General features: G+C 41.7%; 1 protein-coding gene across 4 annotated transcripts in view; it reads left to right on the top strand.

Moving 5' to 3' along the window:
• Window positions 1-16,131, top strand: part of FRMD4B (FERM domain containing 4B) — a 369,354-nt gene that overhangs the window by 212,903 nt on the left and 140,320 nt on the right. For all 4 annotated transcript variants that reach the window (XM_055383373.2, XM_055383374.2, XM_004035874.5 and 1 more), the window contains one exon: window positions 15,956-16,021. In XM_055383373.2, the coding sequence (XP_055239348.2) occupies window positions 15,956-16,021 (66 nt within the window). The remainder of the gene's footprint in view (window positions 1-15,955; window positions 16,022-16,131) is intronic.

Below are 16,131 nucleotides of genomic sequence, written 5' to 3'. Positions count from 1 at the left end.
GCACCTGTAATCCCAGCTACTCGGGAGGCTGAGGCAGGAGAATTGCTTGAACCCAGGAGGCAGAGGCTGCAGTGAGCCAAGATCACACCATTGCACTCCAGCCCAGGCAACAGTGTGAGACTCCATCTCAAAAAAAAAAAAAAAAAAAAAATTAGCTGGGCATGGTGGTGCATGCCTGTAGTCCCAGCTACTTCGGAGGCTGAGGTAGGAGAATTGCTTGAACCCAGGAGGGAGAAGTTGCAGTGAGCAGAGATTGCGCTACTGCACTCCAGCCTGGGTGACAGAATGAGACTCTGTCTCAAAACATAAAAATAAAAATAAAGAAATAAATTATAATAGTCACCTTTATGTTGGCCTCTGTTCACCAAGTTCTATGCACAACAACCCTGGAAGGTATTAGTAAATCTATTTTAGAGATTTAAAATAGTAAGTCCTACTAAAGTTAAGTAAGCTGGGCTTCGAACACAATTCTCTGTAAACCTGAAGCCTCTGTTTGTTCATCTTTATCACGTGGTCTCTCAACGGCCTCCACATCCTGAGTGTTCTGACCATCACTTTCTCCACTGGTATGCTGGTAAATGTTTCTCAGCTGTTACCGGAAAGTGGTCCTGATCCAGAGGCCAAGAGAGAGTTCTTAGATCTCGAGCAGGAAAGAATTTAGGATGAGTCCATACAGTAAAGTGAAAGCAAGTTTATTAGAGAAGTAAAGAAACAAAAGAACGGCCACTCCATAGGCAGAGCAGCACCGAGAGCTGCTAGATGGCTATTTTTATGATTATTTCTTGATCATATGCTAAACAAGGGGTGGATTATTCATGAATTTTCCAGGAAACGGGCAGGCAGTTCCCAGAAGTGAGGGTTCCTTCCCTTTTTAGACAATATAGGGTAACTTCTGGATGTTGCCATGGCATTTATAAACTGTCATGGTGCTGGTGAGAGTGTCTTAAAGCATGCTATTGCATTATAATTAGTGTATAATGAGCAGTGAGGACTACCAGAGGTCTTTTTTCATCACCTTCTTGGTTTTGGTGGGTTTTGGCTGGCTTCTTTGCTGTGTCCTGTTTTATCAGCTGAGTCTTTATGACCTGTATCTTGTGATACCAGCCCTGCTGACCTCCTATCTCATCCTGTGACTAAGAATGCCTGACCTCCTGCAAATGCGGCCCAGTAGGTCTCAGCCTTATTTTACCCAGGTCCTATTCAAGACGGAGTCACTCCAGTGCCATCACCTCTGACACAACCAGCTCTGGGGAAAAAGGGACACTGATTTGCAACACTTGCCATTTTCTGTGGTGTAAATACTCTCACCTTGACTGACTTACTGATCTGGGAAGAGATGAGCAGTAGCATATCATTAAATGGTGTTACTTCCATGCAGATTCAATAACCACAAGAGCAAAGGTCATAGTAAATGTAGCAAAACAACTGGAAAGTGAAGAGTTTTATTACCTTTGCTTTTAATGCGATTTATTTCATTGTAAGTTCATGTACTTTAATATTAGTTGTACCTAACAACCAGCTTGAAAATGGGACAGTGGGCTTTCGTGAGTGGCCAAGAGCCAGCTCTCCACCACCATTCTGTCTCTCAAAAGATCTTTCCTCCCAGTTATGTTCCCTGGTGCTTGCCAAGAAATCTTTTTTTTTTAAACTGCTTTTTCATATTTCTGTGTTCTCCTGACCTGTGGCTTCCAGTTTTGTTGTTTTGTTTTAATCTTTGAATCCCACATTGGCTTCAAAAAGAGTCTGAATCCCATTTAAAAACACAGCCTGCATTAGGTGACAAGGAAGCTTCATGACTAAATAATATAAGCCTGTAAGTTGAGAGGAAATATTTCTTCTGTGACAGTGAAACAAGTCCTGGATGTTAAGATTAAGAATTTTTCTATATGTCCCAAATGAGTTTGACTTTTCTGTTTTTACAATTTGGTGATGCTTTTCTAAAACCCTTACCCAAATATGATGTTTCTACCAACAAATCAGAGATAGGCTAGGACTCTGGACCTAATACAATCCATTTGTTTTAATTATAAACTCCCTAAGGAGGACTTATTTCAGCCTCTACCTATACATGAGTCACAAAAAAGAAAAGAGACTTGGAAAAGCATAAATCAGAGACATTCTAACAGGGCTGATGAAAAATTGAAACATGAAAACCCTGACAGTAAGCATGTACTCCAAAATTAATGTAAAGTTGTTTCTGATTTTCTAATTAATTTTTGCTAATTCTTAGGTTCTCAGGACGATGTATGTGATTTGTTTGCTTTGTGAGTGGCTTCCATTGAGCCCAGGATTTCCAAATGTATTATACCGTGAATAGACAATACCTAGAATATCTTTAAATTACAAGTACTGCAGTTTATTTTCAATATCTCTTCACACAAGTTACACTTGAGACTTTTAAGTTTTTGAAAGATGCAGTACTTTTTTACTCCTTCCTACAGGTTGTTTTTCACGGGAAAAGAGAAAACTGACAGTTGGCAAAGCAAAAAGTTTCCAAACCACAGGGTGTCTGCTACTTGCATACTCACTGAAGCCAAAATTTCCATTTTCTACAAGGCAACTGGAGAACTTTCATTTCTGGTTAACCTGAACTGCAGATGAAAATGAAAATGCCCCCACCCCCAACCCACAGGCTGTGCTCTCAGCTTTTCTTAGTTCCATTTTTGTGACTTTTCCTGTTTACACTATCTGTGCCCTCCCATTTTTTTGTTTTTTTATTTTTGACTCATTGATACTGTACCATGACGTCTAAAAATACAGCCTAACAACTGGTTTTAAGCAACGAGGCTGTTTCTTTCTGGAGAGGAACAGCAGAAATATCCTGCATGTTTTTCTGAAAATAAACATTTGACAGTCTCTTCTTGGTGCCTAATATGAGTTTCTAATTGGAAAAGCACAGTCAGAATATAAAGAGAATCTTGCTTTTCACTGAAGTTTCTTCCATGTAGATATATACCCTGATTTTTCCCTCTCATGTTGTTTGTTGAGCACGTTTTTGAGCTTGGCCTAGCCCCTTATAAACTGTGGGACCTCAGACAAGTCATTCTCAACTTCGTGGAATCTCAGATTATGGAAACTATCTGCTTCACAGGTAGGTTTGAGAGCTCAATGGGGAAAATGTATGTAAAAGCAGATGACATAGGCAAAGCCATGAACACATATTAACTTGCATTTTATGGAGATGAGAACAAAGGTATGATCTGGTCACAATCAGATAAGGTGTTAGAGTTTACCACCTTCCTTCCCCAGATTTGGACATATGGACAGCTAAAAATGGTGGTTGTAAGTTAGTCTGTTGATTATCACTAGAAAAAATCAGATTGAATGAATCCCCAGCTATTAGGTTTTTGGGTCTCTCCAGGGTTTAACTGGCGGGTTGATTGTCAACTTAAACATGACAGCTTAGTGTCTTAATAATGTAGAAGAGGCTGGGCATGGTGGCTTATGCCTATAATCCCAGCACTATGGGAGGCCGAGGAGGGAGGATCACTTGAGCCCAGGAGTTCAAGACTAGCCTAGGCAACATAGTGAGACCTTATCTCTACAAAAAAAAAAAAGAAAAAATTGATTAGCCAGGCGTGATGGTGTGCACCTGTAGTTCCATTTACTTGGGAGGCTGAGGTGGGAGGATTGCGTGAGCCCAGGAGGCTGAAGCTACAGTGAGCTATGGTCCACTCCAGCCTGGGTGATAGAGAGAGAGACCTTGTCTCAAATAATAATAATCTAGGAAAACTTTTTTCTTGAGAAAAATAAGCACTTGAGCAAATTAAAATAACCATTTCTGGAGAACAGGATAGTACTCAATAGCTTAGACATTATTTCCACTAATAATAGTCCTCACGGCACTAGGGTAAGGATAAACTGGTAATACATGTCAAGCACTTAGCACAGACTCTAACACCTAACCTATACTCAATAAATGGTGTATTACTGATGATACAATTATCATCTGTGCTTTAAGGTAGAGTTTATAATAAGTTCAACCTGCCTTAATACAAGAGGCAAACCCAAATGAGACTGATTTTTTATCCTTTCCATTTCATAGGGGCAGAAACTGAGATTTAGAGAGATACCATGATATTCTCTTAGGTAAATAGCAGGGCTGGGACACAAACTCAAACCTCGTGAGTCTAAATCCTGTGCGCTTCTCATTGACACTAGGCTGGTGTCTCCTGATGGCCTTCAGCTCCAGGCTTAATAAGTTGCTTTGCTTCTTTATTTTTCTTTCTTCCTTTAAAACCTGGCTTTTCTTTTCACCAGACTTATGAGATCAGGCTAGAATCTGATAAGGGATTGTCATTTATGAGAATGCCCTCCCCGGGGAATGTCTGCCCGAAGCTGGCTGGAATTACCTGCCAGGTTGGCATTAGAGCTGCAGCAATGGCCGTCCATTGACTGGTCAGCCTTTCTTGTTTACTTTCTCCCAACCTCTGTCAGGCAGAAAGGAGCATGCAGTTAAATGTTTAGAAAACACCATCAGCCCTCCAGTCTCTACTGGGAGCCACTTGACCAACAGCAGTGGTCCAATATAAGTTCTCTCCATCAATTAATTTCCTTTCTTTCTTTCTTTCTTTCTTTCTTTCTCTCTCTCTTTCTTTCTTTCCTTCTTTCTTTCTTTCTCTCTCTCTCTCTCTTTCTTTCTTTCTTTCTTTCTTCTTTCTTCTTTCTTTCTTTCTTTCTTTCTTTCTTTCTTTCTTTCTTTCTTTCTTTCTTTCTTTCTTTCTTTCTTTCTTTCTTCTTTCTTTCTTTCCAGTATCTCACTGTTGCCCAGGCTGGAGTACACTGGCACAGTTATGGCTCACTGCAACTCGAAACACCTGGGCTCAAGTGATCTTCCTGCCTCAGCCTCTCAAGTAGATAGGACTACAGGTACACGCCTGGCTAATTTTTTGTAGAGACAGGGTCTTACTCTGTTGCTCAGGCTGATCTCAAACTCCTGGGCTCAAGCAATCCCCCCCCGCCTCAGCCTTCCAAAGCATTAGGGTTACAGGAGGGAACCACCACATCCGGCCTTCTCCATCAATTTCCTTATTTCTCGTGCTTCCTGGGTAAAGAGAAGTGAGTTTTGCACATGCTTAGAAGTCAATTCCATTGCCAGTTTATCTACTTCAGAGCCCTTATTATCTGAAAATATAGTATTTGTTTACTTGTTAATAGTTTCTTTTCTTCTCCTCACCTCTAAAGCAGTTGTTCTCAGAAGAGGTGATTTTGCTTTCCCAGGGGACATTTGGCAAGGTCTGGAGACATATGGGGGAGGATCTACTGACATCTAGTGGGTAGAGGTCAGGGATGCTGTTTAGCACCCTATAGTGCCCAGGACCATGCTCCACAATAATGAGTTATCTGGCTGCAAATACCAATGAAGTTGAGAACTGTAGGACAAGCTCCAGAGATAATGCCCTTTCAGTCTTATTGGCTGGTATATAATAGTGCCAAGAACAGTGCTTGCACTTAGAGAGTGCTCAGCACATATTGGTTGAGTGAATGAATGAACACATAATCCAGAGCTTTTCCACACTGAATTAATTAAATGTGCGCTAGGCTACATCTTAAGCCCAGAGTAATATGGAGTCAGGTCCAGGAGGCCACATAACTGACAAATATCATCCTGTACCCTGAGTGTTCACATATGCATGACACAGCCATGGAAGCATCCCAACAGGTGGAGATTAATTCCATCCTGAGTGCCCAAGGAAGATCAATAGCAAACATAGACACCATTTTTAGCAGCTGCCCATATTTCGTCAGTGTGGGGCCAGGAAGTAGCCAAGGGATGGTGATTGTAAAACCTTTCTTCTCTTCTGGCCTTGCTTCGAGACAGTGGCCTGAACCAGCCAACTCTGGTTTGGTGAGTCTGGATCAAGCTTTTCAGAGCAGTGTTAGGCTTCGCAATCAAGGTGATACATTAAGTGCCTAAACTACTTGTGATTTAATATATAGGATGTATGAGATAGGAAATACTTTGTACTGAAGTCATATAGCCCTTAAGAGCATGGATTCTGGAGTCAGAACACCTAGGTTTACATCCTACTCTGCCTCTTCCTGGCCCTATGACCTTGTAAGGTGGGTCAGCCATGTACCTTTTCTGAGCCTCAATTTTCTCATCCATAAAATGAAGCTAGTAATGGAATCCACCTTACAGAGTTCTTATGAAAATTCATTTAAAACGCATATATATATATATATATATATATATATAGAGAGAGAGAGAGAGAGAGAGAGAGAGAGAGAGAGAGAGAGTTGGGTTTTTGTTTTGTTTTTTTTGAGACAGAGTCTTGCTCTGTCGCCCAGGCTGGAGTGCAGTGGTGCGACCTCAGCTCACTGCAACCTCCACCCCCTGGGTTCAAGCAATTCTGCCTCAGCCTCCCAAGTAGCTGGGATTACAGGCATGTGCTACCATGCCCAGCTAATTTTTTTGTATTTTTTGTAGAGACGGGGTTTCACCATGTTGGCCAGGCTGGTCTCAAATTCCTGACCTCGGGTGATCTGCCCACCTCAGCCTCCCAAAGTGCTGGGATTACAGGCATGAGCCACCACGCCCGGCCATAAAAGGCCCTTTGTATATAAATGAAAGGATTTGGGATAGTTATCAGGCACACAGTCAGCAGCTATTATCTTTGTTAGCATTTCTCTTAAGGCATGTTACTCAATTACTCAATTTCAGCTTTGGCAAACTGAATTCTCCTCTTCTTTGTCATTCCTCCCCTCTTCCCTCATTTCATTTTCCTTTCCTCCTTTGCTTCTTTTACACTGCCTGCTTTTCTCCCTCCCTCATTGTCTTTTTCCTTCTCCACTTCCAGTGAACCTGCAAGAGATGTACAGGAGTCCTACTTTGGTACGACTGATGGAACCCGAGATTCTACCCAACTTTATCACTGTATGACCAGGCACCACTTAACCTCTGTGCACTTCAGTTTGGTCATCTATGAAATCTAAACAGAAATCTCATGCCCATAACCCCATCACTTCAAGAGGCCAACGTGGGAAAAAATTGCTTGAGTCCAGGAGTTCGAGACCAGCCTGGGCGATACAGCAAGACCCCATCTCTACAAAAAAACAGAAAAAGTTAGCCAGGCGTGGTGGCAGATGCCTGTGGTCCCAGCTATTCAGGAGGCTGAGGTGGGAGGACTGCTTGAGCCCAGCAGATTGAGGCTGCAGTGAGTCATATTCATGCCACTGTACTCCAGCATGGGCAACAGAGCAAGACCCTGTCTCAAAAAAAAAAAAAAAAAAAAAGAGAGAGAGAAAAATCTAAACAATGACTCTCCCTGGTAGGGTTGTTAGCAACATGAAAGAAGTCACTACACATGTGAAGCACTCCATACTTGTGTGACATGTAGTAAGTGTTTGCTAGAAGCTAGGAGAATCATTTATTGACACTTAAAAAAGAAGTCTCCAGTGATTGCACATTGGGAGGGTAGGCACTGTCTTGAAAGAACTTGAGGGAAAATCACAGCTGACTCCATTTGGAGACATCTGTGTCAGTCTAGGCCATTCTCTGAACGGGAGTGTCAATAGCTCATATTCAGTCAACACCCAGAGATGATATAAAGGGGCCCTGTTCAGCTAGGGTTGACATCATTAGGGTGAAATATAAAACTCCATCCACTCAATAGATCCCAAAGTAAGAACGTCCTAGATACATCCTTCTCCCGCTCTCCAGTTCCTCCAGAATATCTCATCTGATGAGGAGTTTAATAACACACCTTGTTCTCTGGGTGGAAAGAGTGTTTTTTATGTGTGAGTTTTTCTGGGCCAGGGCTTGGGAGTCGCCTGGAAAATCCTCGCTTTGGATTGTGCTCTGTCTGTTTAAATCATTTGTGAGCCAGATGCAATGGTTCATAGCTGTAATCCCAGCACTTTGGGAAGCCAAGGCAGGAGGACTACTTGAGCCTAGGGGTTGAAGGCAAGCCTGGGCAACATAGTGAGATCTCCATCTGTACAAAAAATTAGCCAGGTGTGGTGGCACTTGCCTATAGTCCCAGCTATTCGGGAGGCTGACATGGGAGAATCACTCAAGTTGGGGAAGTCAAGACTGCAGTGAGTCGTGGTTGTGCCACTGTACTCCAGCCTGGGTGACAGAGTGAGGCCCTGTGTGGAAAAAAAAAAAATCATTTGTGAATGTATTTCAGTGTTAGCTGTGTCTGGGTTCTGAACAGTTAAGACATTTCTTAACTCAGCAGATATTTATATACCACGGTCTCACCGTGTGCCAGGCACTGTTCTAGGCCCTGCGGAGACAGTGGTGAACAAAGCAATAAAGCTCTTAGACAGTTTTGGACCATTGTAGGGCTCAATTGGAATTATGGAACCTGCTTAGATAGCTGGGTTTTCACCCTTCCAGATGGCAGATTTCACTCTAGAAGGTGACCGCACAGAAAATCCTGAGGAGTCATTTTTATGAAGCAGGCCGTTTCTCACTAGGCTTTCGAAAAGGTCAAAAGGAATAAGAGAGAGAGAGAGAAGAAAAATTTTTAAAAAGGCTTGCTGCTTCCTTACCAATTTCATATGTTTCTGTTCCAAAGAACAACTAAAGCAAAACCAAAGTAGGCTAGGATTTTGGTCTTTTTTTGTAGCTATTTCCTGTTGCCTTTTAAGATGACACCGGTTGTTATGAGTGGTTCCATACTGCCCTGTCTTGAATTGCCTTTTGGTTTCTTACCAACCCACTCTCCTCTCTCATCTCCTAAACCAGGCAGTGGGATTGGGGGCCAGGGTGGGGGAGTGTGTTCTCATAAAGACTTGAACCCCACTATGGGCTGCCGCATCAGGGCCCTCCTTGAAACCAGAGGTCTGGCTTATAGCCAATTCTCACTTCCCTTCTGATCTTCCTCATTTAACCACTGACCAGATGGACAAAGTCTTTCCACCAGTAATCAGCACTTGCACTCTGAGGACTGACTCTTATCAGCTGGGGAGCAAACACAGGCCAGCTGGAGACCGAGGTGGGAGTTTTAATCCAACACATGTAATTTTTGCCTTCGAATTCCTGGGGTTCAATGAGGGGAGAAGGTAGCGGGAAGGGGATCAAGTCAGAGTAGATGTGAAGAGAAGCTTTCCAAAGAGATCATTTTTTAAATATGTTTTTTATTTCATCTGAAGCATTGCTGCTATTAGCTGCCACTAGGTAGGGGTCGATTCTGAAACTATTCTGATGGTCTCTGGGGGTTCAGAAATGATCCTATATTTGTAAATATAATCATTGTGCTCCACATACAGCTCTTTTCAAATATAACTCCTGTTTTTTTTGTTTTTTGGTTTTTGCTTTTAGAGACAGGGTCTTGCTGTATTGCCCAGGCTGGTCTTGAGCTGCTGCTGGGCTCCAGCGATCCTCCTGCCTCAGCTTCCCGAGTAGCTGGGACTACAGGCACACACCACAATGCCCGGCTAATTTCTTAATTTTCTGTAGAGATGGTTTCTCACTATGTTGCCCAGGTGGGTCTCGAACTCCTGGGCTCAAACAGTGCTCCTGCCTCAGCCTCCCAAGGTGTTGAGATTACAAGAGTGAGCCAACACACCTGGCCCAGGTCAGGTTTTAAGGTAAATTTAAAATTCCCAGTTGGGGTTTTATTTTTTTCTGTTTGTTGTTATAATTTAAAAAAAATTTTTTTAACTGACACGTTGGGGAAAAAGTTCATTTGAATAATATGGTATTTATTACATGAGTAACCTTGTTCAGGTCACTTATGCTGTAGCCTGGCAGTCAGAGTCCTGACTTTTAAGCCCAGGTCTGGCATTAACTAGCTGTGTGGCTTTGGGCACATCCATTCCTTAGTTTCCCCATGTTTCAAATAAGCAGTGGTTAATAGATACCTTCTAAGATGCTTTCTATTTATAAATTCCGCAGTTCTAACTACTTCTATTCAAATTATTTTTTTCTGGAAGTGAAATGAGTTTTCATGCCTGCTTCATGATTCTTTGTTTTTGTTTTTCTACCCACTCATCTGATGCATCGAAAATGGGCTGCGTGGGAAGTTTTCTCACCATTTGTCACTTTACAGTGTGTGTAGTACCGTCTGTATTGCTAAGTGGTTAAGTGCTTTGGGCTTTGAATTTGGATCTGGTTCTGCCACTTATGAATTTTGTTATTTATCATCTCTCTAACATCAGTTGGAGTGCTAAGAGTACCCACCTCATGTAAGCATCATGAGAATTGATTATGTAAAATGCTTAGTGCAATACCTGGAATATAGAAAGTGCCTAGGAGTGATATTATTGATATAATTAAAGTGCCTCGCTGGGTGCCAGGCACACAGAAGACACTCAGAAACCAGTGGTTCCTTCTCTTTCTTTATTTTCCCTACAGCAGCTCTGGAGAATTTTTCTGCCATATTCTTGTTAAGTGACTTGTTAACTTTACCTGTTATTTATCTTCTTTAAAATGGGTCAGTAATATTCCTCCCATTAAAAATGTGTTTTTTTAAATAGGAAAATATATAGATTACAGAAAAGCGTAGCTGTCAGTTTTCAAACAAATGGGGACTACAATAATTGTGGGCCTCAGAAGTGGCTGATTTTATTCTGAGTTTCAGATTAAATGCTGTCAGGACATTTCTTATAAGGCTCAGAAAGGTCAAGTAATTTCTCTAAGGTAACACAGCTAGTAAGAGATAAACTATGATTTCGATCCAGAGTATAACTGCATTAGAACTCCTGTGCAAGTTACATCACTTGTCAGGCCTTAATTTCGTGGTGGTTAAAATGAGGATGCCCCCTTGATAGGTTTGTTTAGAGGGTGAAATTCTATACATTAATGAGTGTTAAATGTCAAGCACTTTGCCCGGTCCACAGCAGGGTTTGTGTTTGTTTTGGTTGTGTCTCTTCGCTGGCACCACTTAAATCAGGGTTTGCTCACTCAGATGACAGAACTGATCGCACCTCCCAGGAGCCTGGCAGGTCATACATACATTTGGGTGAACCAGAGACCACAAAGCTCATCGGAATAGAGAACTACTCTGCCCTGCCCTTGCCAAATGTTGCCATGGAAGAAATCAAGCCCAGAATTTCCAGGTCTTACCATTTGTCAAAAGAAGCTGTCAATCTGGATTTTTTAATTATGTGGCATTACCTGATTTCTAATATTATCAACTAATATTTATTCATAAGCACTGTTGTGATGAACAAAATACATCCATCACTTTTCCACCTCCAATTTAAATAAGTGACAAGGGCAGGCCTTTCTGTTGCTAGTGAGCATCAAATCAGCCCCCTGACCTATCAGCAGAGCCATCTTTCCACATGCTGAACACCATGTGTGCTGCGCGGACATGTAACCCTGGTGTTTTTCTCTCTAGTTCATCTGTGCTACCCTCTCCAGCCTGCCCTGTGTGGTGTTCCACCAAACCCTCAGGTGTTTGTTCATGCCCCCTCCCCAGATGTCAGCCTCTCTTGGTTGTTGTATTGTCATCGATGGGCGCCTCAGTGATTATGAGTAGATGACTTTCTCATATTAATGACATCATTTGGAGAGTCTATGCTTTGGAACTCTTTTGCTTTGATTTTGGCATGGAAATTTGTGGAGTCTTATAAAGATGCTTTTAGTTGCAAGAAGCAGAATCCGGCTGGGTACTATCGCTCGCATCTGTAATCCCAATACTTTGGAAGTCCAAGGCGGGCAGGTTGCTTGAGCCCAGGAGATCCAGACCAGCATACGCAAGATAGTAAGATCCTGTCTCTGCAAAAAAATATATAAAAATTAGCCAGCCATGATGGCATGTACCCATAGTCCCAGCTACTCAGGAGGTGGAGGCAGGAGGATCACTTGAGCCCAGGAGGTCGAGGCTACAGTGAGCCATCTTTGTGCCACTGCATTCCAGCCTGGGTGACAGAGTGAGACGATCTCAAAAATAAATAAATAAAGCAGAATCCTCCCTCTTAGCTTAAGAGAGGGAAAAAAAAATGGATTTGTTAAAGGAATACAGGGTGTTTCATGGAACTCAAGTACAAAAATTCACCCGGATCAGTGAAAAGGACTATAAGTGACTGGAAAACATTAGGAACCCTGACAACAAATCTGTTAAGCTTTTCTTCTTAGGCCACATGATTTCTCTTGCCTCCTTCTTTTTTTTTTTTTTTTTTTTTTTTTTTTGAGTTGCTGTCTTGCTCTGTCACCTAGGCTGGAGTGCAGTGGCACGATCTTGGCTCACTGCAATCTCCGCCTCCTGGGTTCAAGCAATTCTCCTGCCTCAGCCTCCCAAGTAGCTGGGATTACAGACGCACACCACCACACCCAGCTAATTTTTGTATTTTTTTAGTAGAGACAAGCTTTTACCATGTTGGCCAGCCTGGTTTAGAACTTCTGACCTCAAGTGATCCTCCTGCCTCGGCCTCCCAAAGTGCTGGGATTACAGGCACTAGCCACTGCACCCAGCTCTTTTGCCTCCTTCTAGCTACTTGTCTCCCTCATTCTTTCTGCAGGTGGCTTTCCTTTTCTCCACACACACAAAATGGCTGCCCATAAACAACCAAGTTTTTATCCTCTCAGACCCAATTCCAGATTCCCTGGACTGAGGTTCTGATTGGCCCAGCTTGAGTCAGGTATCTATCCGTTGCCCAATCAACTGAGGACAAAGGGGCAGGACCAAGTAAAACCTAGCCACCAATGCCTAAGTTTGTCATGAAATGGTTAGGCACATCAAAAAGATATCTGCAGTTGAATAGTCTAGAATAAAATTATCCGTTGCTAAAAGGAATATTGGCTAATATGAGGGAGTTCCAAAGCAAAATGGAAAGGCAAAAAAGATGATTTTTTTTTTTTGAGGCGGAGTTTCGCTCTTGTTGCTCAGGCTGGAGTGCAGTTATGCAATCTCACCTCAGCCTCCCAAGTAGCTGGGATTACAGGCAACTGCCACCACGCCTGGCTAATTTTTTGTACTTTTAGTAGGGACAGCGTTTCACCATGTTGGCCAGGCTGGCCTTGAACTCCTGACCTCAGGTCATCCACCAGCCTTGGCCTCTCAAAGTGCTGAGATTACAGGTGTGAGCCAACACACCCAGCCTGATTTTTTAAAGTCAGGAAATAAACTTATTTGGATTATGGGACAACAGAGTGGCTTTAAATATTTTCTCAATTATGACATATTCCTTAATGGATTAATACTGTGTGATCTTTTGAGCATTATTTTATTATATCTTTCTGTAGGGCCTACACCTAGGATTAGCTTTTGAAGGTTGTTTTACAAAAGAAGTAAAGTGATTTAAACTGACACATTTATTTATTTCTCTCTTAATTATATCCTCCTCTGGTATAGAAAAGCAGAAAAAAAGATGAGTTTTTTTTTTTTTAGTTAGACATTAATTCAAATCTTGACTTGGCTGTTTTCTTGCCTATGTAACTTTGAGTAAATTACCATAAACTCTGTACCTCAATTTCCTGTCTGTAAAATGGAGATATTGCCATGTTATAAATTTTTGCAGAGCTTTACTGAGATAATACATGTAAAAAGCCCAGCTCAGTGCCTAGAACTACTAAAGACTTGCTCTGTTTCCCCTTGCCACCCGAGGTGTATATTTGACCTTGGCTTTGCAGAATTAAGGACATAGGCTTAGGCCATGAGACAAAGTAAAGCTTACTCACTTACCTCTTAGCACTACCTCAGTGGTTCCTGTGGGCCACATCTTCATAATACCATGATCTAACCAGCTGAGCTAGTTTTCAGACTCTTAAAGCAGAGTTCGATCAAAACTATAAATTCAATAATTAGTATTTTTCACATTGAAAACAGGTTACTTATCCCAGTCTGAGCCTCAATTTAGCTGTTAAATGGGGATAATAATACTAATCCCAGAAGGTAACTGTGCCGCTCAGAAATAATGTATATAAAACACTTCATGCAATGCTGAATAGGTTGTTGGTACTCAGTAATGGAGGCTATTTTCTTTTTTAATTAGGTTTATATGTATCTGAGTTCCTAGAACTTATAGTTTTGTACGACGGCTTAGAGACAAAATGCTGCCCCTGCTTTTCAAAAGTGACCTAGCAATTCCACATCCGTGGACAAAGCTAGATGTGCAAAGTTCATGGTGACATTGCTTGTGATAGCAAAAGATCGGAAACAACCTGTTTCTCTTATTCAATTATCGTGTATCCACACAATGATTGATACTATAGAGTCTTTAAAAAGAATGAGGTCCATCTATATGTGCTGACATTGGAAAGATCAACAAGAATCATTGAATTTAAAAAGCAAAAGGCAAAACAGCAAGTGAAGCATAGTCCTACTCAAATTGAAAAAGAAAGAAACAACAACAAAAAATATGTATACACACACATACACGGATAAACACATATACACACATATATATCAAATTTCTGGATGGTTACATTCACACAGAAATATTAAGAGTACTTCATTTACAAAACAATACATTCAATATAATATGTACTAAAGTAAAATAATATGAAATATTTTAATATGTAAATATATATCTGAAAATACATATAAAAGTGGTCTATGAGGATTCTTAAACTAATAGGATGGTGATTTCTGCAGATAAAATGGTTTGGAACATGAGTTAATCAAGGAGTGTCTTAGCATTCTATGCATTGTTTAAGTATTTTACGAAGTTTTTTTAGTATTGCAATCCTGAATAATAAAAAACTAAATATAATTGAAAATGTATATATCAAACTGTTCTTAACTATGTATCTTAACTGTTCTTAACTATGGTGGTGATAGTAAACTATGTTGGTGGACTAAAAGTAGGGGGAGAGTTTCCAAAATGAAGACTTTTCATTTTTATTTTAAGAGATGAGGTCTATGTTGCCCACAGGCTTGGGTGCAGTGGCTATTCACAGGCGTGATCCTGGCTCACTACAGTCTTGAACTCCTGGCCTCAACTGATCCTCCCACCTCAGCCTCTTGAGTAGCTGGGACTATAAGTGCATGCCACCATGCCCAGAGAGACGTTAAACGCACCAATGAATAAAGACTTTTTTTTTTCTTTTTTTTGGAAAAGGGTCTCTCTGTGTCACCCAGGCTGGAGTGCAGTGGTACAATCTCAGCTTACGGCAGCCTCAACCTCCCAGGCTAAAGTGATTCTCCCAACTCAGCCTCCGGAGTAGCTGGGACTACAGGCACATACCACCGTGCCAGGCTAATTTTTGTATTTTTTGTAGAAAGGGGATTTCACCATGTTGACCAGGCTGGTCTCAAACTCCTGGCCTCAAGTGATCTACCCTGATTGGCCCCCCCAAAGTGTTGGGATTACAGGCATGAGCCACTGTACCCAGCTGAATAAAGGCTTTTTTTTTTTTTTTTTGAGACAGAGCCTCGCTGTGTCACTCAAACTGTAGTGTAGTAGCGTGATCTCAACTCACTGCAAACACCACTGCCCAGGTTCAAGCAAATTCTCATGCCTTAGCCTCCTGAATAGCTGGGATTACAAGTGTAAACCACATGCCTGGCTATTTTTTGTAGTTTTAGTAGAGACAGGGTTTCACTATGTTGTCCAGGCTGGTCTCAAACTCCTGGCCTCAAGTGATCTGCCTGCCTCTGCCTCCCAAAGTGCTAGGATTACAGGAGTGAGCCACTGTGCCTGGCTGGCTTTTTTTTTTTTTAAATAAAACATTAATTCCAGGAAAAATATAGTAGTTTCCTCTGGGATGGAAAGGCTTTTTTTTTTTAATAAAACATTAATTCCAGGAAAAATATAGTAGTTTCCTCTGGGATGGAGACCTACTTTTCACAGAATAATTTTGTGTGCATTGTTTGAACTTGGTGGACTGTATGGACATTATTTTTGCAATATATTGACTAGCCTGTGCTCTTTGTTCTTCTTTTAAATCCAGTTACTCCCATATAATAAATCTGTTTTTGGCCAAGCCTGTTTATTAACTCAACTAAAGCCATTTTTAGGCTGAGCCCATCTCATATAAAATACATGATACAACGAGTCCAAAGGTTTGCTTGCCAGCCGTGGCCCTGACACCACTCTTGCTGTCTTGTTCCTGCAGATGACAGAAGGCAGGCACTGCCAGGTGCACCTCCTGGATGATAGGAGACTGGAGCTGCTGGTTCAGGTAGGTGTTGCCCACATGTGTGTTGCCCAGATAAGTCTTGCCCAGGTAGGTTTTACCCACACGGGGACAGCTCATCCTGGTTCCCTCTCTAAGCCTCATAGTCTGTATTC

Source organism: Gorilla gorilla, chromosome 2 (assembly GCF_029281585.2).
Source record: "Gorilla gorilla gorilla isolate KB3781 chromosome 2, NHGRI_mGorGor1-v2.1_pri, whole genome shotgun sequence".
Taxonomy (NCBI): domain Eukaryota; kingdom Metazoa; phylum Chordata; class Mammalia; order Primates; family Hominidae; genus Gorilla; species Gorilla gorilla.
This window is presented reverse-complemented; position numbering and strand designations above follow the sequence as displayed.